The sequence below is a fragment of the Leucoraja erinacea genome, chromosome 11 (assembly GCF_028641065.1).
Source record: "Leucoraja erinacea ecotype New England chromosome 11, Leri_hhj_1, whole genome shotgun sequence".
NCBI lineage: Eukaryota > Metazoa > Chordata > Chondrichthyes > Rajiformes > Rajidae > Leucoraja > Leucoraja erinaceus.
The window spans coordinates 12,233,551-12,258,426 of record NC_073387.1 but is presented as its reverse complement, the minus strand read 5'-3'; the positions used below and the strand labels follow the sequence as shown (position 1 = coordinate 12,258,426).

Genomic DNA, 24,876 nt, shown 5'->3' with positions numbered 1-24,876 from the left:
CCAACATTGACCTCCTACAGAACATCATTAGTCACCGCCAACCAACCAGCCCCTTTATTCCTACTCTCTGCTTTACTTTAGAATATAGAGATACAACTTTTAAACAGGCCCTTTGGCCCACCGAGTCTGTGGTCATTTCGTACACTAGCATTTTCCTACACACTAGGGACAATTTACACCTTACAGAAGCCAATTTACTACCTAGCTGTGCGTCTTTGGAGTGTGGGAGGACGCCAGAGCATCCGGAGAAAACCCACGCGATCATGGAAGAAACGTACAAACTCCGTACAGACAGCGACCATAGTCAGGATCAAAACCATGTCTCTGGGTCTATAAGCAACTCTATCGCTGCACCAATATGCGACCATTCAGCCGATCAGGGGTCTGCATGGAAAAGAGGTTGGAAAGGATGAATTAGAGCTTGTTTGTAAATGCCCGAACGTGTGTGTGCACTCAGAAATGAGACTTGAGGAGGGAATCCAAATTCGATATGACTTCTCTGTGCTGGAATACTATTCAATGGGTAGGAAATACAAAACATCCCGATCAAATCTGGAGCTGCACCCCCTCAGTCTTTTCGTATGTTGCATGGTGATTTCTGCTCAATCTATCAAGAAGGATATAGGTTTACCAAATGATTATCCCAGGCAGAGATGCATGTGGTTAAAGTCTCCCTGTATATGTCATCATCACCTTCAGCTACCGGGACTCAATGTCCTTGCACAAATACAACCAGTTTGAAATGGCCTTGTTCTTTGGCAGCTGGTTCAATTGATTATTTGTCCCCTTCACTCCCAGATCACAGTACATCAAAGTGCTGGGGATATAGTTTGGTGGAGAAGGAGCATGAACTAAAGACTGGGTGAAGTATATAGGCATGTTAAAGAGCAACTGTATGTTGCGCATATCTGCACAATCAGTCACTCGACTTTGTCCAGTCTGTCTGCTCAGGACCTTCATATACAAAGGTCCAGGAAAAGGGTGTTGAAAATGCATGTAACAAGGCCCTCATTCTGATGGCGAGTGGTCTAGAAAAAAGAAACATTAGGAAAAGATGGTGGATTCTTTCCGGTTTTCTGAACTGATTATCAGTTGTTTGCTAAAGTACTTTATCACTAAAAGTTTCAATCCAGCACCAAGACCAGGGCTGGATTTAGATGAAGAGAGGCCCTAAGCTATTTCACTTGTGAGCCCCCCCCACCCACCCCTCCCAATCCCCCACCCCCATGACTAGTCAAGTCATGTCAAGTCGAGTTTATTCGTCACATACGCATGTGAGATGTGCAGTGAAATGAAAAGTGGCAATGCTTGCGGATTGTGCAAAAAAACCCTACCAAAACAGAACTGGAACAGAATCACATCTTCACATATTACATATTTGTGGGAGGATAAAAGAGAACAAAAACAGCAATTTTAAAAAGACACCGCACAACAGTAAATTGGTACAGTAAAGTTAGTCCCTGGTGAGATAGGAGTTTACAGTCCTAATGGCCTGTGGGAAGAAACTCATTCTCATCCTCTCCGTTTTCACAGCATGGCAATGGAGGTACACAAAAAAGCTGGAGAAACTCAGCGGGTGCAGCAGCATCTATGGAGCGAAGGAAATAGGCAACGTTTCGGGCCGAAACCCTTCTTCAGACTGATCGGGGGCGGGGACAAGAAAGGAAAAAGGAGGAGGAGCCCGAAGGCTGGGGGATGGGAGGAGACAGCAGGGGGACTGAGGAAGGGGAGGAGACAGCAAGGACTAACAAAATTGGGAGAATTCGATGTTCATGCCCCCAGGATGCAGACTCCCCAAACGGAATATGAGGTGCTGTTCCTCCAATTTTCGGTGCTGCTCGCTGTGGCCATGGAGGAGATCCAGGGCAGAGAGTTCGGAGACGGAGTGGGAGGGGGAGTTGAAGTGCTGAGCCACCGGGAGGTCAGCTTGGTTATTGCGGACCGAGCGGAGGTGTTCGGCGAAACGATCGCCCAACCTCCGCTTGGTCTCACCGATATAGATCTGCTGACATCTAGAGCAGCGGACGCAATAGATGAGGTTGGAGGAGATGCAGGTAAACCTCTGTCGCACCTGGAACGATTGCTTGGGTCCTTGAACGGAGTCAAGGGGGGAGGTAAAGGGACAAGTGTTGCATCTCTTGCGGTTGCAAGGGAAAGTGCCCGGGGAGGGGGTGGTATGAGAGGGAAGGGAAGAATTGACAAGGGAGTTATGGAGGGAGCGGTCTTTGCGGAAGGCAGATATGGGGGGAGATGGGAAGATGTGGCGAGTGGTGGGGTCACGTTGGAGGTGGCGAAACTGACGGAGGATTACTTTTTGTATGTGATGGCTGGTGGGGTGAAAGGTGAGGACTAGGGGGACTCTGCCCTTGTTGCGAGTGGGGGGATGGGGAGAGAGAGCAGTGTTGCGGGGTATGGAAGAGACCCTGGTGCGAGCCTCATTTATGGTGGAGGAGGGGAACCCCCGTTCCCTGAATAATGAGGACATTTCAGATGTCCTGGTGTGGAACGCCTCATCCGTGGAGCAGATGCGGCGTAGACGGAGGAATTGGGAGTAGGGGATGGAGTCCTTACAGGAAGCAGGGTGGGAAGAAGTGTAGTCCAGATAGCCATGGGAGTCAGTGGGTTTATAGTGGATGTCGGTCAGAAGTCTATCACCTGCAATGGAGATAGTGAGGTCAAGGAATGGTAGGGAAGTGTCGGAAATGGTCCAGGTGTATTTGAGTGCCGGATGGAAGTTAGTGGTGAAGTGGATGAAATCAGTCAGTTGTGTGCGGGTGCAGGAGGTGGCACCAAAGCAGTCGTCGATGTAGCGGAGGTAGAGGTCGGGGATGGGGCCCTGGTATGTATTGAACAAGGATTGCTCGACGTAACCGACAAATAGGCAGGCATAGCTGGGGCCCATTCGTGTGCCCATAGCTACGCCTTGTATTTGGAGGAAATGGGAGGAGTCGAACGTGAAGTTACTGAGGGTAAGGACCAGCTCCGCTAGGCGGAGGAGAGTGCAATGGAGGTGTATGCCCGACCGTAGCAGCTGGAACAGTCTGTTGCTGGGGTGGAAGGGGTCCCCCATGATCTTGTTGGCCCTGCAGTTGCACCCTTCTGATGTATAGTTCCTGCAGGGGGGCAAGTGTAGTTCCCAAAGTGCGTTCGGCAGAACGCACTACTCTTTGCAGAGCCTTCTTGTCCTGGGCAGAGCAGTTCCCAAACCAGATTGTGATGTTCCCGGACAAGATGCTTTCCACAGCCGCTGAGTAGAAGCACTGGAGGATCCTCAGAGACACTGAATTTCCTCAATTGCCTGAGGTGGTAAAGGTGCTGTCTTGCCTTACTCACCAGTGCTGCAGCGTGTGATGTCCATGTCAGATCCTCTGAGGTGTGGTCTCCCAGGTATTTAAAGCAGCTCACCCTATCCACAGTATCCCCATTTATCATCAATGGTGTGTACGTCCTTGGATGTTGTGCCCTCATAAAGTCCATGATCAGCACCTTAGTTTTTTTGACATTCAAGAGGAGGCTGTTGTCTTGACACCAGAGTGCCAGATCAAGCCACCTGCTCCCGGTAGGCCTTCTCATCGTTATCGGAGATCAGACCCACCACCACAGTGTCATCAGCAAACTTGATTATAGAGTTGGAGCTGAACCTAGCCACACAGTCACGTGTGTACAGGGAGTACAATAGGGGGCTGAGGACACAACCCTGGGGGATCCTGTGCTCAGGGTGAGGGACTTTGATGTATTTCCTCCCATCTTGACTACCTGTGGCCTGGCGGTGAGAAAGTCCAGGACCCAGGCACACAGGGGATTGTTGAGTCTCAATTCCAGCAGCTTCTCAGCAAGTCTGGTGAGGACTATTGTGTTGAAAGCTGAACTGAAGTCTATGAACAGCATCCTCACATAGCCCCCCTTCTGGCTGTCAAGGTGAGAGAGCGGTGTGCAGAACCTGGGAGACCGCATCGTCCGTGGATCTGTTCGGACGGTGTGCGAATTGTAGCGGGTCCATGTTGCGAGGGAGGAAGGCCCTGATGTGTTTGTTGACTACTGAGGTGAGGGTCACCGGACGGTAGTCATTCAGGCAAGCCTGGGAGGCAATTTTAGTTACAGGTACAATGAAGGATCTTTTGAAGCAGGCAGGGACCACGGACTTGGCCAGGGAGAGATTGAATATTGCAGTGAGCACCGGAGCTAGCTGCATAGCACAAGACTTAAGTACTCGCCCCGAAATGCCATCTGGACCTACAGCTTTCCTCGATTTCACCCGTGTCAGGGCCCTCCTCACATCATGCTCGGACAACGAGAATGGACCTCACTTCAGCTTTGTTAGCCAGCACGCTGACGGTGTTGTCGTTAGTCGACAAACCTGGGGTGATGTTGCCCGACTCGAAAGGAGCGTAGAAGGAGTTCAGGTCATCAGCTAGGGAGGTGCTGGCACATCCGGTTGAGGGGGGGCTGCTCCGGTAGTTGGTTACAGTTCGTAGCCCCTGCCACAGGCGTCTGGTGTCCTCCTGCTCCATCTGTGACTCCATCTGAGGAGCATGACAACCCGACAGTGACAGTGTGACACTTTTAGATCCTACTGTATGTTGTCATTAAACAGTTGGTTTTAAAATACATATTGGATTAATCGCGGAGCGGGCGATGCCTTACCTAGATAGCCGTTTGAAGCTCTGGAGTGTTAGGTCTGCTGCTTCAACATCATAGAGCTGTGGTTTGCAGAGCTCCCAGCCTCGGGCCACGCTGATTTCAATATTGCGGAGCCCTGGGATCCCTTTGCCGGGGGCCGCCAGCGTGAATCTCCGCCCAGCTCGGCCTGTGGACTTCGGGAACCGCGATCTCCAGTAGGAAGTGACCAATTCGGAAGTCCAAGCCACTGAGAATGTTCTCCCGTTCCGACGTAGGATGGTGACCCCTACATTTCATTGTACCAATGGCCATGAGGGGGTCCAAGAGGAGGGGGTCCGTTGGAGACGGGGAAAAGGGATCATCAACGGGGGCGAGGACTCCTTCGCATGGAAGAACGGTGTGAGGTGGAGGCGACGGAAGAAGAGCTCCAAATCGCGGCGGGCGCGGAACTCATTGAGGTGGGGACAGAGGGGGACAAAGGTGAGGCCTCTGCTGAGGACAGACCGTTCGGTATCTGAGAGGGGGAGGTCAAGGGGGATGGTGAACACACGGCAGGGATGGGGGTTGGGGCCGGAGGAAGTCAGGTGAGTGGACTGAGGCCGAGGCAATGTCTGGTGGGGTAGGGGGGTTTGAGGACTGTAGTGTGGGTGGGGAAGAGCTGGGGTCACATTTTTTGAGCGGGATGGTGAAGACCCTGTGGAACAGCCACCAGGTTACCAAGGTTAGGGTACTAGTACTAGGACCCAGCGCAGTCAAACTCGGGAGAGTTGGAGTCCGCAGCATGGAAACTTCAGGCCCGGTGCTGAGTCCAAGCTGCAGGTAAGGCGACGGCTGTGGGCTGCTGGAGGGCGGTGGAGTGGCCAGGGTCAGTGGGCAAAGAGTAGGAGGTCCTCTCCACAACTAATATAAACCTCACCTGCAATTTAATCTCTCCCCCCCCACGCCACCAAAGCCTCCGGAATCGCAAGCGCAGCGCCATCGATGGTAGGGTTTGTAACAACGCCACTATGTCAAAAGATCTGTACACCTTGGCGGAGCGGGCCGAGGCCCCCCTAGATCTCGAGGCCCTAAGCTTAAGCTTGTCTAGCTTATACGTAAATCCGGCCCTAACCAAGACCTTGCTTGGCTGGTGTTAAAAAGCCTCATTTTTGTCTGCTGTCGGAACGTCAGTGACACTCTGCTGTCCATGTGAAAATGGGATGGTCATCTTTTTCACATGCCAAGTAGGTCTGGGAAGTGATGAGAGTGTACTTTTCAGTTTCATACTAAACTGCCACATAAATACAGGACTTTGTGCTTTAAGGGCTGTTTCCAGGGAGGTGAACTGAGATAATTCGTATGGATTCAGAAGTGGCTTAATCATAGAAGATGGAGCATCGTGATGGAAGGTAGATATTCTGGCTGGACATCTGTGACCAGTGGAGTTCCGCAGGGATCTGTGCTGAGACCTCTGCTGTTTGTGATACACAAATGACCTAGATGTAAATATAGATTGGCTGGTGAATAAGTTTGCTGATGATACCAAAATTGGAGGATTTGCAGATAGTGAGGAATGCTGTCAGAAGATTCGGCAGGATATAGATTAGCTGGAGAAATGGAAGATGGAGTTTAATGCGAGCAAGTGTGAGGTGTTGCACTTTGGGAGGTTGGATGCAAGGAGAGAGTCTGCATTTAATGGCAAGACCCTGAATAGTATTAATATACAGAGGGATATTGGAGTCCAATTTCATAGCTCACTGAAGGTGGAAGCCAAAGTACATAGGGTGGTAAAGTCAGCGTATGGGATGCTTGCCTTCAATGCTAGGGGCATTGAATATATGAGTCAGGGAGTCATGATGCGGGTCTATCGCAATTTTGTTGGGCCGCATTTGGAATATTGCATGCGGTTCTGTTTGCCATATTGCAGGAAACACGTGGAAGCTTTGGAGAAGATGCAAGGGTGGTTTAGCAGAATGCTGCCTGGATTAGAGGGTTTCAGCTACAGAGAGAGGTTGGATAGACTTGTATTGTTTTCTATGGAACGTTGAAAGCTGAGGGGAGACTTGATACTAGTACAGGTGCACAACCTTTTATCCGAAGATCCAAATAACGAAAACATCCGAATAGCGGACATTTTTTCAGTCCTTGAAGAAAGGTCCTTGAAAACGTTCACCGAGGGCGGCCCGCAGAGGTGACAGTGGAACCTCAGGTCGGTCCTCGAAGAAAGGGGAACTAAAGCCCCATTCATAAAAGAGAAGGTGAGGGTATATTGCGCGGGAGGGTTAATAATTGACAATCTGCTGCTGCCTGCCCGCTGAGTTAAAAAGTTCCCACGGTAGTCTCACGATACACAGTGTATCGTGAGTCTTGCGTGGGAACGTTTTAACTCAGCGGGCAGGCAGCAGCAAATTGTCGCTCCCTTCAGTTTCACCCCACCTACACCCCTCTGCTTCCCGGCCATGTGTGTGACCCCTTCCCTCCCCTCTCCAGCTCCCCGCGCATTGCACCGGCGCGGGGGCTTTGCACTGTCTTCACGTTGGAGCCAGTGCAAGTCACCGGAGACGTCAGGACCAACGGGACACCGACCCCCAGGCCCACTGCAAGCACGGAGATCCCAGAGACCCACAGCCAGCAGCAGCCCAGCTCCGTTCCAATTCCAGAGGAACACGCTCTCCGCTGTCCCCGTAGGGACAGAAGCTGATGGCTCGGGCTGTGGCGTCTCCGGCCACCCCCTGTACAGGAGCTGAGACTGGGAACTGTGGGGTTGTTTGCAGTTGCAGAGGGAGGGGGCAAGGGCGGTACAGTTCCCAGTCTCAGCTCCATTCCAGGGGGGTGACCGGAGACGTCAGGACCAACGGGACACCGACTGCAAGCACGGAGATCCCATAGACTCACAGCCAGCAGCAACTCTAGCCCAGCCCCGCTCCAACTCCAGAGGAACCCGGGTTGCGGATGAAGGGGCGCAGCTCAGGCTGTGGGCGAAGTGCCACTTCTCGCTGTAGCGGCGCATCGGGGAGCGGGTTCCTGTTGGTCCTGACGTCTCCGGCCGTCCCCCTGGACAGGAGCTGAGAGACGTCAGGACCACCAGAAGCCGCTCCCCGATGCGCCGCTACAGCGACAAGTGGCAGTTCGCCCACAGCCCGAGCTGCGCCCCCTCATCGGGACACCGACCCCCAGGCCCACTGCAAGCACGGAGATCCCAGAGACTCACAGCCAGCAACAACTCTAGCCCCGCCCCGCTCCAACTCCAGAGGAACCCGGGTTGCGGATGAGGGGGCGCAGCTCGGGCTGTGGGCGAACTGCCACTTGTCGCCGTAGTGGCCCATCGGGGAGCGGATTCCTCTGGAGTTGGAGGGACAGGGAGACACAGCGGCATTTGAGAATGGTGGGCAATCACTTCCAAAGTTCTGCCCACACAGTCAGTACACCTCTCCTACACTTGTCTCCCGCACTAAGATCATCTCGCAGAGAATGATCCCAGCCTAACCTTCCCTATTCTCTCCTATTCTGCAAGAAAAAACTACATTGAAGACTCAAACTCGCGATCGAGTAACTGCCGGGATCGAGGCGCAAACTCGCGACCTTGCGGATACGAGCCGAGCACTCTACCACTGAGCCAGCCGTTAAAATCTACGCTAAAAATCTTCTATTCCGAAAGCCGAAAAAGTCTGAATAACGAAAAGTGTCTGGTCCCAAAGCTTTCGGATAAAAGGTTGTGCACCTGTATATAGAATTGAGCGGCATAATTAGGGTAGAAAGTCCGATCCTTATTCTCTGGGTGGAAATACTCAATACTAGAGGCTTTAGCTATAAGGTGAGAGGGGGAAAGTTTAATGGAGATGTGTGGGGTTCGTTTTTTTTTACACAGAGTGGTGGTGGGCCTGGAATGCACTGCCAGGGGTGTTGCTGGAGGCAGATACGATAGTGGCTTATGAGGCTTTTAGATAGACACATGGAAGTGCAGGGAATAGAGGGATATGGATCAGACTGGCCGATGAGATCAGTAACTAGGCATCGTATTTGGCACAAATATTGTGGGCTGAAGAGCCTGTCCCTGTGCCCTTGTTATATATTCTGTGTATCAACTGCTAGAGAACCATGATTTTGATAAAAGAATCCTCCTGGTCTGCCTGAGACATGCATGTTGGTCATCCAATGCTTAATGTTGCCCAAGACGGAGTGCTTCCAACTGCAAATACAACACCATTCCTGAGGAATGCACAGAAACTTGGTGCAGGCACTGCCAAGACTATATAGTGAAGGTCTAATTCTCTCCTGCTGTTGCAAATAGTGACTGGAATCTGAGATAAAAATTCTTAACGAGTGTTGTATCGAAATGCTAACGTTAAGTCATTAGAACAACATGATGTGAAAATGTGGAATTGAATGTGTATATATTCTCTGAAGTAAAATAAACCTTTGTAGGAGAGAAATTGCTGGGTAGTGACCTTGGAATTCCATTCACTAAGAGCTGATGTATTTCTAGGTGCATGGAAATATCCAACACTGAGCTACAATTCCAAAAATAATGAAAGTAAATTGTATGATATTTTACACTTGACTTAGATGTGGTGCTTGGGTGGTCTTAATGGCATATTGAACCCATACCGAATATCTGTTGTAAATGTTTGATGGTGCAGAGAAAGGTTTATGTTGTCCATCTTCATTGTGTCTAACCTGAACAGGCCTTGATATATTGCTAGGTAGACAAAAATGCTGTTGAAACTCAGCGGGTGAGGCAGCATCTATGGAGAGAAGGAAAAGGCAACGTTTCGGGTCGAGACCCTTCTTTAGACTGGTTCTTCAGACCACATATATTGCTATCGGGCTTGAGCCTTTTATTTCATTCTTATTTTATACTATCTTGCTTTTCTTAGAAAATTAACTGAATTGATCATTGAGCTCTAATTTACAAAAGCGCTGTACTCATTTGGATATACATGAAGAAATTAATAATCAAGCTGATGAGGTTTGCTTTTAAAACAGGTACTGAATGAAGCAGTGGGTGCTCTAATGTACCATACCATTACGTTAACACGAGAAGACCTTGAGAAATTCAAAGCACTTCGAATTATTGTCAGGATCGGCAGCGGTTATGACAATGTTGACATCAAATCTGCAGCTGATTTGGGTAAGAGCTGGGGCTGTTTATTTATGGGACTTGGTAGGTGGTGGAGAGTCAACTCTGTGTCAGAACCATTTTGTTCTGCAGATGTAACGCATACTCTGTAATCGTATGGATACAGTGTTACCTATAAATGAGCTCTCTACGATAAGTAGTTGCTTTGTTTGCTGTATCTGAGGATGTCTGTGTAGTAATTTTGATCTGTTTTTGCTTATGATTGAAATTTATTATGAACGGCAAGTAGAGAATTTACTACTAATACAGTTTGCCCTGAAGCACCGACCTTCCCTTCACACTGGGGCAGCACACAAGAGCTTTGTAATATGCTTCTGAAATGGTGAATTGGAGCCTTTCATTGCCCGCTTCCAATGTTGGTCTCCCCAAATGTTGGCTGAGAATGTTGAGGCCGTTCTCAATAGAAAAGTGAGCACATAATTTGTCCACATTCTATCTTCAGCTGCATACATTTTGCTGTGATTGGTTTATTTCACAAGTCCTCAGCAAGGTAAACAGTCCGTGCCTGCGTGCAATCATTCCTAGACAACTGAGTGCTAAGTAATATTCACAGCTTGAAAATTGCAGAAAATGACCATATCCAACAATGAAGAGTCGATCATTTATCGTTGCTATCTAATGGCATTGCTATTGTTGGATTCTCCATCAATGTCCAGGGGATCACCAATGACTGGAGATTAAACTGGAGCAGCTATATAAATATTGAGGCAGAGGAGGCTGTATATTCAGTAAATGACGTCACCTGACACATCAAAGTCTTCATACTATTTAAAATGGGCAAGTCAAGGGCCTGATGGAATAATCTTAAAGAAGCCTGGCACCATCTGGACAAGGCAGCCTATAAGGAAGGCAACCCATCCACCATCTGAAACATTCATTCCTTCCACCACTGGTGCTCTGTCCCTACAGTGACTACCATTTACAAAAGAGGCTGCAGTTACTCGCCTGGGTGAGTTTAAACAGCACCCCCTAAACCCATCACCTCTACCATCAAGAAACAGGAGCAACTGACACACTGCGACACCACAACCTGCATGTTCACATCCAGGTCACACAAATATTCCCTTTCTTTGATTGTCACTTGGGTCTAAATCTTAGAACTCCTTTCCCAGCAGCATTATGGGAGCACCATCGAAAGGCAGAGTGGATAAAGAAGGTGGCACCTTTGTTAGGGTAATTAAGGGTGGGCAATATATACTGGTCGTGTTAGCAATGCCTGATCACAAAAATAAAACGTTTATGAATGAGTCAACTGCAAGATCTCTTGACTGATGAGACTAGACTGTGTGAAAATGTCAACACTAAAGGTAAACTTGCTAGCATTTAATATAATTTGCTGCTTGTCGTCTTGTAATTTCCTGTGTTGGAAATCTGTACAGCAATAAATATGACACAATAAATATGATTGACATCAAATGCACCACACAGTAATTAAGAGAAGGCATTCATGCATCTAACACAAGGGCTGCCCAGGGTTTTTGAAACAGAGCAATTTATTTAATCATTATATAAGAAATAAACTTGCAGCACGCCAATGGAAGCAGTTTTTTTTTTAAATTAGCTTTTCCTTTTGCCACTTCAATTCCTGGCTCTTCCTCCAGATGACATTTTGCCTAACAGTGTTCAATATGGGATATCACTTCCTCAAGTGGTGATACTGCAATCTTTTTTTGAAGTTAGGACTTGGTTTGCATCCTCTCCCCTTGTCCTCCCCACCTCTTGCATCTCCCCCGCCCCCGCCCCCACTCCATGTGTTTATCTTTGATAAGCTTGTTTGGACAACAGCACCCATGGCAATTAGAGAGTGTTGCAATGAAACAAACTGATCTTGATCTGATAAGCTGGCACCTTTTCCCTTGGTTATGGTGTCATTTTGGTAGTGAATGTGACCAATCCGTGTAAGGATGTAACAGCAGAAATGAAGGGAGGACAATGGAGATTGGTGAAACGTGGGGAACTGGAACTGAGGAGATCTGAACATTTTAGGAGTTAAATGATGGATGGAAATTAACAGGAATTAGATAACAATGGGGATTTCAAATTATATCATTAGACTGTGAAATAGTGTTTTCCTTTGCATCATTCAAAACTGGTAAGATTGTTTAGCAGTACATTTGAAACTGCTTGTTCGTATGCCATTTTGTTTTTTTTCAGATTATGATTTTAGCCCTGGTGTTTAGTGGTAAATGTTGAATCTCATTCCATTTTACAGGGATTGCAGTGTGTAACATTCCCGCTTCATCAGTGGAAGAGACGGCAGACTCCGCGCTGTGTCACATATTAAACCTCTACAGACGGTCAACCTGGCTCCATCAGGCCTTGAGAGAGGGGACAAGAGTATCGAGTGTTGAACAGATCCGCGAGGTAGCAGCCGGAGCAGCTCGGATCCGTGGAGAAACTCTGGGCATCATTGGACTGGGTATGTTTACCTGACAATGTGTAATCAAGCTGCGTGAGTCTTCCTCGCTCTCCACTTCTGTTTTTCGAAAGCAGGCCGGCACAAAAAGTTGGTACTAAGCCATACCTTAATCTATGGTGGTTGATAACTTGTGATCTCATCCAGTCATTTGCTGTCTGAAGAAGGGTCTCGACCCGAAATGTCGCCTATTCCTTCTCTCCATCGATGCTGCCTCACCCGCTGAGTTTCTGCAGCATTTTTTTGTCTACCTGCAGTCCTTTTATGTTCCATTCTGTATGTGATCCTGAACAACGAATTTCATTCAATGCATTGCATTTTAAATGCCCATTTTATGTGTACAAATTTGCAGTATCTACTTGAAATTCATGCTAGTAATTCTTATTTCCTTCTCTGTGGTCATGAGGTTTATTGCCACTTGTAGCACAATGTTGAACTATGTTACCTGTACGCAGCAGATTTGTGTAGCCTATGTTGCAACTGCATTTGGATTAATGGTGTTTGCCAGTGTTCAATGGGTGGCTCTGTTACTTCTGAATCGGAAGGTAATGGGTTCAAATCTCACTCAAGAATATGGCTCATACTCCATGCAGTCCACAGAGAGTGTTGAACCAAAAGGATAGGATTCCTTTAGCTGAAATATTAAATTGAAGTTCCACCAACTTGCGTAATAGGTTCGTACCACACTTTGAAATAGGACCTAATGCAGAACCCACACCATTATTTATTGATCAGTCGACACAATGTAGATTATATATGGGCCAAACACTGACAGAAAGGACTGGTGTAGATGTGGCATCTTGGTTGGCATGGGCAAAAGGGCCGATGTGTGGCTCTATCTAATCTCATGGGCAAAATGGTTGCAAATAAGTTCTCCAAACTGAACTTTCTCAACTACTATATTTGTAGCATTATACTCAGTAGTATTTGCACTTATCTTTAAACAAATCAAGCCAGTCTTGTGGCCCTCTGCGGTAATATCCTAGACTTGTTTCAGTATGGTCTCCACTGGTGGGGTGAGATTTTAGAGGGACGTCAAGCAACCTTTTCCAACTGAGGGGTTTCTGTGCCTACTTAATTGAGAAAAACAAAGTGCAAGTGGAACTCAGACACAAGTAACTCAGCGGGTGAGGTAGCATTTCTGGATAGAAAGAATGGGCGACGTTTCGGGTGGAGACCCTTCTTCAGATTGATGTCAGGGGAGGGGACGGGACAAAGAAAGAATGTAGGCGGAGACAGTAAGACTAGTGGGAGAACTGGGAAGGGGGAGGGGATGGAGAGAGAAAGCAAGGGCAATCTGAAGTTGGAGAAGTCAATGTTCATACCCCTGGGGTGTAAACTACCCAAGTGAAATATGAGCTGCTGTTCCTCCAATTTGTGCTGGGCCTCAGTCTGAAAATGGAGGGGGCCCAGGACAGAAACTGTTTGGGTCCTTGGATGTAGTCGAGGGGGGAGGTAAAGGAGGTGTTGCATCTCCTGCGGTTGCAGGGGAAAGTACCTGGGGAGGGGGTGGTTTGGGTGGGAAGGGATGAGTTGACCAGGGAGTTACGGAGGGAACGGTCTCTGCGGAAAGCAGAAAGGGGTGGAGATGGGAAGATGTGGCCAGTAGTGGGATCCCTTTGGAGGTGGCGAAAATGTTGGAGGATTATATGCTGTATGCGAAGGCTGATGGGGTGGAAGGTGAGGACAAGGGGGACTCTGTCCTTGTTACGAGTGGGGGGAGGGGGAGTAAAAGTGGAGCTGCGGGATTTCGAGGCGACCCCAGTGAGGGCCTCATCAAAAATGGAATAGAGGAACTCAGTGGGTTAGGCAGCAGCTGTGAATGGAATGGACAGACGATATTTCAAGTTCACCTCAAGTATGCCTCCAGAGACGCAAGGACCGCAGATGCTGGAATCTAAGGCAAATTTAATGGCTGGAGAACCTCAGTGGATCAGGCAGCGTCTTTGGAGGGAATGGACAGGCAGTGTTTTGGGTTTTGACTGATCCTAACCCAAAATTGTCAGCCTGTCCATTCCTTCCAAAGCTGCTGTCAGACCCACTGAGTTCCTCCGGCACTTTGTATTTTTATGAAGTTCTCGGGTATGCCTACTTATCCATTGTCTATCCTAGTGGTCCATTGTCTCCCTTCAGCTTGCAACATTTTTTAAATTTTAATATAATTTTATATAATTTCATAATTTTTAAAAAATTATTGATTAGTATTCTTTGATTAAAGACTGAAAGAAAATGTATCTTTCCCCTTGCAGGCCGCATTGGTCAGGCAGTAGCTTTGCGGGCAAAAACATTTGGATTCAACGTGATCTTCTATGATCCGTACCTGCCAGATGGAGTGGAGAAGTCACTTGGACTGCAGAGAATTAGCACCTTACAGGATTTGCTGGTTCACAGTGACTGTGTGACCTTGCACTGCAGCCTAAACGAGCACAATCATCACCTCATCAATGACTTCACCATCAAACAGGTATAAATGCCAGGGTTATGTGGTTCATTGCATTAATACATCACCCATAAACTTAATTTGTTACATAAATCCTTGGGGTAGTTACGCTGCTTAAAGGTATTGTTTAAATCAAATACAAAACCAATTTGAATACAATATAGAGAGTGTTGCTTCAGGAAAGTTATTTTTAATTCATTCTACATATATGGATATCACTGCCAAGTATTAATTACTTGATTCTAAAAGTCACCTTGAATTGCAGAAAAGGTTGATTTATGTCTTTATTTATTTATGTTATGTCTTAACAGTTGATTGGCTTTCTTAGTCCACTTCCAGGAACAATTTATAGCAAACCAGGTTAAGTTCATAAGTGATAGGAGCAGAATTTGGCCATTCGGCTGATCTATCTGTCCCTCCTAACCCCATTCTCCTGCCTTGTCCTCATAACCCCTGGCACCCGTACTAATCAAGCATTGCCGTAAAAACTATCCATTGCCTTGGCCTCCACTGCCTTTTGTGGCAATGAATTCCACAGATTCACCACTTAAGAAATTCCTCCTCATCTCCTTCCTAATGGAACGTCCTTTAATTCTGAGGCTATGACCTCTGGTCCTAGACTCTACCATTAGTGAAAATATCCTCTCCACATCCACTCTATCCAGGCCTTTGACTATTTGGTAAGTTTCCGAGGTTCCCCCTCTTCTAAACCTGAGCGAGGAGCGGCCCAGTACCGTTTAATGCTCATCCCATGTTAAACCACTTATTCCTAGGGTCATTCTCATAAACCTCCTCTGGACCCTCTCCAGAGCCACCACATCCTTCCTCAGATGTGGTGCCCAAAATAGCTCTCATTATTCCAAATGCGGCCTGACCAGAACCTTATAGAGCCTCAGAATTAGATCAGATTCAGATTCAGATCCCTGTTTTTGTATTCTAGCCCTCTTGAAAGAAATGCTAGCATTGCGTTTTCCTTCTTTACTGCTGATTCGACTTGCAAATTAATTTTTTGGTGATTCTGCACCACCATCCCCAAGTCCCTTTGCACCTCCCAATTTTTAGATTCTCTCCCCATTTAGAAAATAGTCTACACCTTTATTCCTACTACCAAAATGCACGACTCCGCACTTTGCTACGCTGTATTCCATCTGCCCACTCTCCCAATTTGTCCAAGTCCTTCTGCAGAGTCCCTGGTTTAACTACACCCCCGCACCTATCTTTATATCATCTGCAAACAATGCCACAAAGCCATCAATCTCCTCATCCAAATATTATACATCGTGAAGAGTTGTGGCCCCAGCACCGACTCTTGCGGAACCCCGCTAGTCACTGGCAGCCGACCAGAAGAAGTCCCCTTTATTGCCTTTCTTTTTACCTTCTGCTATCCACCCAACCTGCTATCCATGCTAGTAACTTCCTTTTGATGCCATTTGCTCTCATCTTCCTTAGCAGCCTCACATGTGGCACCTTATCAAAGGCTTTCTGAAGATCTACTGACTCCTTTGTCTGTCCAGCTATTTACTTCCTCGACGAATTCCAGCAGCAAGATTTCCCCTCAACAAAACCATATGCTGCTGGAGCCTGATTTTTTTTTTCCTAATGGACATCAGTGAATCAATGACCCAAAAACTTTTTCCATCAGTTTTACAGATTTTGATATGTACAGATTTTAGATATTTTTCCCATTTGAATTTGAACTGCTAGTTTTGAAGTCTGATGCTCCAGTTGCCCAATGAATCACAGACCGATCATGAATATCCCTTCATCTCATGTCTGTACTGAGTTAACCAACACCCCCTTTGAGCAAGACACCAATTTTTGAAACTGCTTTTGTCCAAAAGGCATTCTTTGCTATCAGTATTACAGTGAGTTATGATCATTTTTTTTATAATGGAATAGCTTGCTGAAATTGACTAATTGAGTAGTGAACTGATTTGAAAATGGATAAATTGCTAGAATAAGATAATTGAACAGCAGTTTAAATTACCGGTAATGCAAATTGTTCCACGTTTACAATTAATTCTCTGCAGTCTCAATTTTCTGCATAGCTATCTATGAGATGATCAATACTTGGTGTTATTACATGCAGAAGATTGATATGTTTGGTTTATAATCTATGTATGATTGGAAAATCCTGGCTTTTTGCACACTCCAAGTTGTCCTGCTTGCCAATTATATAGTTTGTTGCATTATTGTATTAAATTAATTAATTATTGCACATTTAATTTATCAGCATTGCCCTTCAGGTATGTGCTGGGACTGCTGTTAATGGCATTATGAATCCGATTCACAGATGCGTCAGGGAGCATTCCTAGTGAACACTGCACGAGGAGGGCTGGTGGATGAGAAAGCATTGGCACAGGCACTGAAAGATGGCCGGATACGAGGGGCAGCTTTGGATGTTCACGAATCCGAACCTTTCAGGTGAGTTAGTATGTGGTGTGACCCCCAAATATAGGGTAGGTAGCTTGGTCAAGTCAGGGTAAAACACAATGTCAGAAGGATACGACAAGTCAGGCAGCAGCTGTCGAGAAACTATTAACGTTTTAAACTGCCTATCCGAACTTGAGATTAGAAATTAGATAATTTTAAATTGTTGGGAAAGGGCAAAACAAATAATTAAATTGAAGGTCTGCGGTAGGTGGGAAAGAATGCACCAAGGAAGGGAAGGGTAATAAAACAGCTGAAAATGTGAGATGCAGAACTGGCATTGCTGATCACCTGAAATAGTTGACATCTGCTCTATAAATACCGATTTACGGGCAACTAGTGGTCCGGCACCTCCTTTAATCCAGCCAAGATTAAGAGAGCGCACTTGGAACCCTCCTTTCCCCCCCCCCCCCCCCAAGATGTCCCTCCGAAACACTTAGGCCTGTGAGGCAGCCAATCTGAACCTCATCGGGACTTCCGCACTGATCAGCGGTCGAATTTGCCCTCGCTGCTGGGACTCTGGAACTCCGACTTGGCCAGAGACAACAGAATCGTTTCCATAGCCGACTTTGCGGGCCGGTGTTTCTTCTGCTCTGCTGCCGAGGTTGGACCATTCTGGTACTGTTGGACTTCTCTTTGGAGCCGCGAACCTCGGTGCAATTCAGAAAGGCCCTGGAACCAAGAATGCCAGAAAATTGGTGGTGGACCTATATTTTAAATCTGATGTTATTCCTCGAGCTTCATTGAAAGTCAGAGCATTAGTAGGATGTATATTTAAAACTGCACTTTCTGATTTTTACTTAAGCATCTGCAGTGTTTTGCTTTAGGTAGTATATATGTATCTTTACATCTATTGTCAATTAGTGATTGGACAGCAGAGGCACTGATGTTTAAGGGGGAAAGCAAGGAATCTTTTATCTCCACTCTTCTCTAGTCGTCCTCTTTGTACAAAAGTGTTGGTATCAATTGTATTAATATCTTAATTTCTTCTGGCCATCTATTGCTGATAAAACCTTAGCTGTTGAAACTGCAAAGGGGACAGGGGGTGGGGTTTGTGTAAAGCAAATGTCATGCTTCAGATTTTAAAGCTAGTCTGGTTTGGTATGAAAACTAACTAAGCTACAGAATTATTTCCATGAGCCCTGTTGTTGGATAAAACTGTACTATGAAACTTGACCAATGTGATGACCATTTTGTGATTCAATGCAGCTAACATGGGTCACACGTAGAACCCTCTGCCTGTTGTTAACAAGCTGATCTTATTGATCTGATTGGCAGTCAAATGAGTTGCCACCATTAGTAGAGGACCTTGGATGTTCCACAAATGCAGCCCAAACCTTAGATCTCATTGGAACAAAGTCTGACATGACTGCCCTTCTTGCTTATATTATCATAAACTGCATTTGGATACAGAATCTGATGTCTCATGTTTCAATCTTTCTCTGAAGCCTTTGTCCATATTGAACTATTGGTGAATGACAAAAACACCAGTGCAGTAATTGTAGTTCCATCCATCACATTGCAGTTTTTAATCATGAATTCTGTCCTAGATAATTCTGTCATGAAATCGTAACATTCATCCATTTAGCTTCATCTCAAGTCATTGTATGAATTCATGGCCACTGTAACCTGATGTTCAAATATCCATGCACTCAAATCAAAGAAGAAAATAAGGACAGGTCTATTAGAACCTGTAGAACAAAAAAGATGCATTTATATTAATGTATGCTGTTTTTCTGCTCGTTAATACAACGTTTTTTTTTCTGATTTCCACGATAATATTTTTTTTCCTGCTTGGTGTCTTTTAGCTTTAGTCAAGGGCCCTTGAAGGATGCACCAAATCTCATTTGCACCCCACACACAGCATGGTATAGTGAGCAGGCTTCAATCGAAGTACGAGAAGAGGCAGCTAGAGAAATCCGAAGAGCTATTACAGGTATGATGTGATGTTTGATCTCTTCGATGCTATTAACTAGGAAACTGAGAGGAATGGCCTTGACAGTGACCTTTTGTGTTTACGACCCATCAAATATGTGCGTCCGACTGGTGTCTATTTTTGAAACACTTTCACTGCTACTTCTAAGGCAAATAAAATTCACTGAACATACTGTGTTCATATAGTGGAACAAAGAAAATTGGGGTGTGCTGGAATTGGAAGATTATTGAGATCTGGAATAGCTATAGAGTTGGAGGACAGAAAACTTGTACAAGGTTTTGAGTACAGGTATAAGAATGTTAAATATATTACAATTATAATTATAAGCAGTGCTTTCCATAAAAGCAGACACAATTGCTCCATAGATGCTGCTGCACCCGCTGAGTTTCTCCAGCATTTTTGTCTACCTTTGATTTTCCAGCATCTGCAGTTCCTTCTTCAACAATTATTTATATTCCATTCATGCACAAGTGTTCTTAAAATTGATTTAGTTTTTAATTGCAGCTATGTTTTAATTGCTTAACAGCAAACCTACTTCAGATTTCCTCATGCAATTTGAGCACTAGAGCCAAATCCTGAATCAGCCACAAGAGGACAGTGTGCTTTGCTGTCAGCCTTCAAAGTGTACTTGTGCCATCCTGTGGTCGAAAACAATTACGGCACAAACTTCAGTAAAAATGTGTTCTTGCTCTTTGTGGAAAGGCTTTGTTGTAACTCTTCTCATACCTTTTCATCTTCCTTATGAATCAATTACCAATGAAAATCGAGGAAAGAATACAGGCATAGGAATTAATTAAAAATTAGCTGGAAACACTCTGCATATCGAGCAACATGTGTTCAAAGAGAAACTGAGTTGATGTTTCAAGTCTAGGGCAGATGCTGCCTGATTTCCAGCAATTTTTCCCTTCATTTCAGCGGTTACAGGTATTTTGAGCATGTGAAGTAGGAGAACGAGTAGCCTCCCTACCCTTTGAGTCTGCTCCATCATTTAATAAGATGATGGTTGATGAGACTCTTGACTCAACTTTGCATTCCTGTCTACGTATGGTACTCAAAAATAGTTTTGAAAACATTTATACTTCCTTCATCCTTTAAGGTTTGTAGCTCTTTAATAGAAAAATAAAAATTGTTACATCTTGCTCTTGAGTAGAAAATCATTCAATATTTGTGTGGGACGGCAGCTATTCTGGCTGGAGGTCTGTGACCAGTGGTTGCAGGGATCTGTGCTGGATTCCTGTGGCTTGTGATAGATAGATAGATAGACAGACAGACAGACAGACAGACAGACATACAGACACAGATAGATAGAGATACAGATAGATAGATATACAGATAGATAGATATACAGATAGATAGATAGATAGATAGATAGATAGATAGATAGATAGATAGATAGATAGATAGAGATACAGATAGATAGATAGAGATACAGATAGAGATACAGATAGATACACACACACTGCTGTAGTTGCAGACAGTGAAGAAGGCTGTCAAAGGATGAAACTGGATATGGATCAGTTAAAGATCTGGGTGCAGAATCAAAGTGCACTATCCATCCCATTATAAAACAGAGTCAATATGATAAAACACTAAACACAATTTTTGAATGAATATAAAGCAATTGCTCTGGAATGTTAACTTTAGTGATATTTAAACTGAGTTTATCCCCTCTGATTTCCCCTTTCAGTTGATGAGAACTCATATTCTTTATCTGAGAAACATTGTGTGAGGATGGCTCTGTTGGTGCTGCATTCATGTACTTTAGACTACAAGAATTTATTTGGCAAATCACCTTTTCATTGGGGAGATGGGTGTGTAGTGTGAGCATGTATCCTATTGATGTCTAAGACTGGAGATCTTTTGTCCATTAAGTATCTTGAGTCAGATACTAACTTGTATTCTCTGCTTCTCCACAGGGAGGATTCCAGATACCTTGAAAAACTGTGTGAACAAAGAGTATCTTGCCACAGCTTCACAATGGACTGGCATCGACCCTGTAGCTGTACATCCTGAGCTGAATGGAGCTGCTTACAGGTAGAAAAGGGATTTGGTTATGTTATTTTATGTTCTGAAGCCTGACAATCCTTTTGAATTAAAAATGCATGTTTTCAACTCTTACTCCAATCAGATTGTACATATGCAGTGCTTTTACCAAAGAAAAAACACTCGTTCAGGTGCAATTTAGTGACTTTGGCTTGGGAATCCATACAGTCTTGAGATCACATAGGATAATTACACTTTTCACCTAGGGCATATGAGCAATGGGCTGTCTGGAAAATGAAATGAAAATGAAAAATCCATATGAAATGATTCATTTAATTGTCTGTACATACAGAGAAACGAAATGCATTTTTAGACTCCCTTGAAAGGGAGAAATCGCGGTGTGCCCGCGCCTTGGGCGGATCAAACTGATGAAAACTGAGACTTTGAGAAATACTGTTTGGGCGGCACAGTAGTAGAGCAGCTGCCTCAGTGCCAGTAACCCAGGTACAATCCTGAATGCGGATCCTGACTCTGCAGAGTTTATACGTTTTCCCTGTGATCGCGTGGAGTTTTTTTTTCCGGGAGCTCCGGCTTCCAGAGCACCCTTGAGCCAGATTCAATCCTGACCTGCAGTGTTGCCTGTATCCCATTCTTCCTATGGCCACATGGTGGTCTGATTTCCTCCTATATTTGACATGCAGGTTGGTGGGTTAATTGACCACAGGAAATTGTCCCTGATGTGTAGGTGAGTGGTAGAATTTGGGGAATAATGGAGACTAAATGAGGATTAGCATAAGTAGGTGCTTGATTGTTTAGTTTGGGTAGCGAGTTGTAGGCCTTGTTTTTTGTGCAGTATGTCCCTGCCTTTATTTCCTCAGCCTTGTTTGGTAATGATAAGTACCTGGGGAGCCTTTCAAGCATTGTTCAATTGGAAACAAAGATTTGAAGTAGGAAACCTGATAAACATCATGTCTCAGTGCTACAATATTTAAATAGCGAATGTAATTATTGCAGCATTGGGATAGTGGATAAAATAGAAGATCTGCTCAATGTAGCACTGGGATTAGAGGATTAACAAAGATCTGTTCAGCATGGCAGTACCAGATGGCTCTCCAAATAATCTGTCACTGTTCCAACATACAGATGTGTACATACTGAAGAAAGACCAGCTGGTCACTTGACTGTGTGCCATCATAACCTGTTGTGACTTCTGCATATCCTCACTCCATTACTCGTGAACGCATGCAAATTCCTTGGGAGCAACAATAAAAAAGAACGGGCTAAATAAAGAAAATATTCTAGGAAATTTCCCTCTGAGCATCAATCCCCTCTCTGTATATACTGTATCTTGCCCAGGTTCACAAACATTTTAATGGCGTTCTGGCAGCCACTTGCACCAATTGATTCTTGGTTTGCTGTCAATTATCTTTTGTGTTCCTTTGTTGAGCCATTTATCTTGTATGTGCGAGTGGTGTGCGTACTTTTCTGTTGTTGAAATTTTCTCTTAATTTCCTTAGTCCTTCATCTCCCTTAGATTCCCCGTGACCTTATCTGCTACTATGAGAACAATCACAATTTCTCCCCCCTTAATTTGCTCACGTTTGAAGTTGCTTTGCCTGCATCATCCAAAACAAGATCATCCTCCCTGATGAGTGTTGCCCAGAATTGGTTATGGTATTCCAACTCACATGTAACTAATATTTCAGTAACATTTTTAAGACATCTTTATTTTTCTGACATATTCTGGCTTTTTCTCACCTCCTGTTTTTTCTCTCTCTGCCCCCTCCCGCCCCCAACCTCTTTCAATCTGAAGATGGGTTCCTGCCTGGCCTGATGAGTTACTCCAGCATTTTGTCTATCTTTAGTATAAACCACAATCTGTAGTTCTTTCTTACACGTTCTTTTTTGTTTTGTACTCTGCCATGTGTCTTTTTCATTTTCAATGATATGTGCATATAAAAGCATTAGAGTTGGGATATCATGTTACATTGGTACAAAACATTGGTTAAACGACATTGGGAGTATTGTGTACAATTCTGGTTGGCACACTGCAAGAAGGACTTGTAGCATTAAAAGCGATTCACTGTGATGTTGCCTGGAATGGAAGGCTTTTACTAAAGTGAGTGATTCAGTGGCTTGGATGTTCTCACAAGAGCACAGGAGGCTGGTGTGTGATCTTGGAGGTTTACAGGTCTTCCCCAAGTTACAATGAGGTTCCATCTTGTGATCTGTTTAAGGTTATGTTGCTGCTAGTAAGAATTTCATTGTTCTGTTTAGGTCGTATGACAATAAAACACTCTTGGCTCTTCTGTCGATAGTGTTTAATTGTCTTGTATACTGACTATGGAACAACTGAATTTTTACTTGCTGCAGCTTAACGGGCTTGGTTTTATAGTAACCAGAATAATGCAAAAACTGACATCCTCAATGCAGCCAAAGACATAGAAGATCATAGTTGCTGAGGTTAGTATTCAGTATTGTTCAGGAGCCTGATAACTACTGGGTTAAAACTGTTCTTGAACCTGGTGATCATAGTTCTTGGGCTCCTGTACCAACTTCATGATGGTAATAGCAAAATGAGAGTTTGGTCAGGGTGATGTGGGTCTCTGATGATGAACTGGGCATTGGCTGCCAACCTCTGTAGTCTCCTTTGTTCCTGGGTGTTCGAGCTGCCAATCCAGACTGTGAAGCAACAAGTCATTATGCTCTCCACTATACCATGCAGTAATTGGATAGAGTATTCATTGACATCCAAATCTCCACAATCTTCCAAGGAAGTAGATGAGCTTTCTTTGTGATTGCATTGACATTCTATGCTCAGGGCAAATCATCAAAGATATGCACACCCAGGAACTTGAGGCTGTTCACTCTCTCTACTGCCGTACCACTGATGAAGAAAGGTTAATGGATCCCTGGAGTTCCCCATCAAAAGTGGATAATCAACTGCTTAGTCATGCTAAAGTTAAGAGCAAAATTGTTGTTCTGACACCATTCAATCAGATTTTCAATCTTCCACCTATAGTCTGACTCATTGTTACCTGTTATTTGCCAAGAATAGTGGTAATGTCAGTGAAAGATGATGATGCAGAAGTGTCTGGCTCCACAGCCATTGGTATAGAGAAAAGAGAATAGAGCAAGGGACTGAGCACAGCCTTGACGTGTTCTTGTGTTGATTATTGAGGAGAAAGTGCTGTTGCCAATTTGACCTGATTGTGATCTGTCCGTGAGGAAGTTGAAGAACCAATTACATAGTGATGAGCAGAGACCCAGTTCTGAGTCTGATACGTTTGGAGGGGATGATGTTGAACGTTGAGCTGTAGTCGATGAGCAGCAGCTTGGTGTACATGTTCTCTTTGTCTAGTGCAGAATGGTTAGGCAGCGAGCTTGCATCTTTTGCTGACATTATAATGGCAGACAAATTGCAATGGGTCATTAGCAAGGCAGGTGTTTATATACATCATAAGTAACCTCTTAAAGCATTTCATCATCATGGATATAATGCCTCTAGTCAGTAGTCATTGAGGCATGTCAACTTACTCTTATTACAGATATCCTTTTAAGGAAGGTGGAAACTTTGGACCTCAGGAATGAAGATTTCCAAAAAAACGGCAGCAAATTGGGCCATAGCAATATATTCAAATTGCTAACCAAAGGCAGTGCGTGGTTAAACCATGGCATTCATATATTCATATATTGTCATGAGTTACTGAGTTCCCACATGCAGAAGATATTGTCAGCAAATCTGTCCTGCCAGACTCCCAATCCCAGTATGTAAACATAACCAGTGCATACGTCAGGTGTTTGCAACCTGTGATGGACCTGATTATGATTGAGGAGAGTAAATAGGATAGTTACTCATCCTTTTGCTTTGATGTCTAAAATTGAGGGGCATATGTGCAAGGTGAATGGGGAAAAATTTAGGAGACGTCTGA

General features: G+C 45.0%; 1 protein-coding gene across 7 annotated transcripts in view; it reads left to right on the top strand.

Annotated features, from left to right (window-relative positions):
- Positions 1-24,876, top strand: part of LOC129701458 (C-terminal-binding protein 1) — a 302,130-nt gene that overhangs the window by 269,287 nt on the left and 7,967 nt on the right. For all 7 annotated transcript variants that reach the window (XM_055642641.1, XM_055642645.1, XM_055642648.1 and 4 more), the window contains 6 exons: positions 9,586-9,730; positions 11,952-12,158; positions 14,405-14,619; positions 16,889-17,019; positions 18,834-18,961; positions 20,878-20,995. In XM_055642641.1, coding sequence (XP_055498616.1) covers positions 9,586-9,730; positions 11,952-12,158; positions 14,405-14,619; positions 16,889-17,019; positions 18,834-18,961; positions 20,878-20,995 — 944 coding nt within the window. The remainder of the gene's footprint in view (positions 1-9,585; positions 9,731-11,951; positions 12,159-14,404; positions 14,620-16,888; positions 17,020-18,833; positions 18,962-20,877; positions 20,996-24,876) is intronic.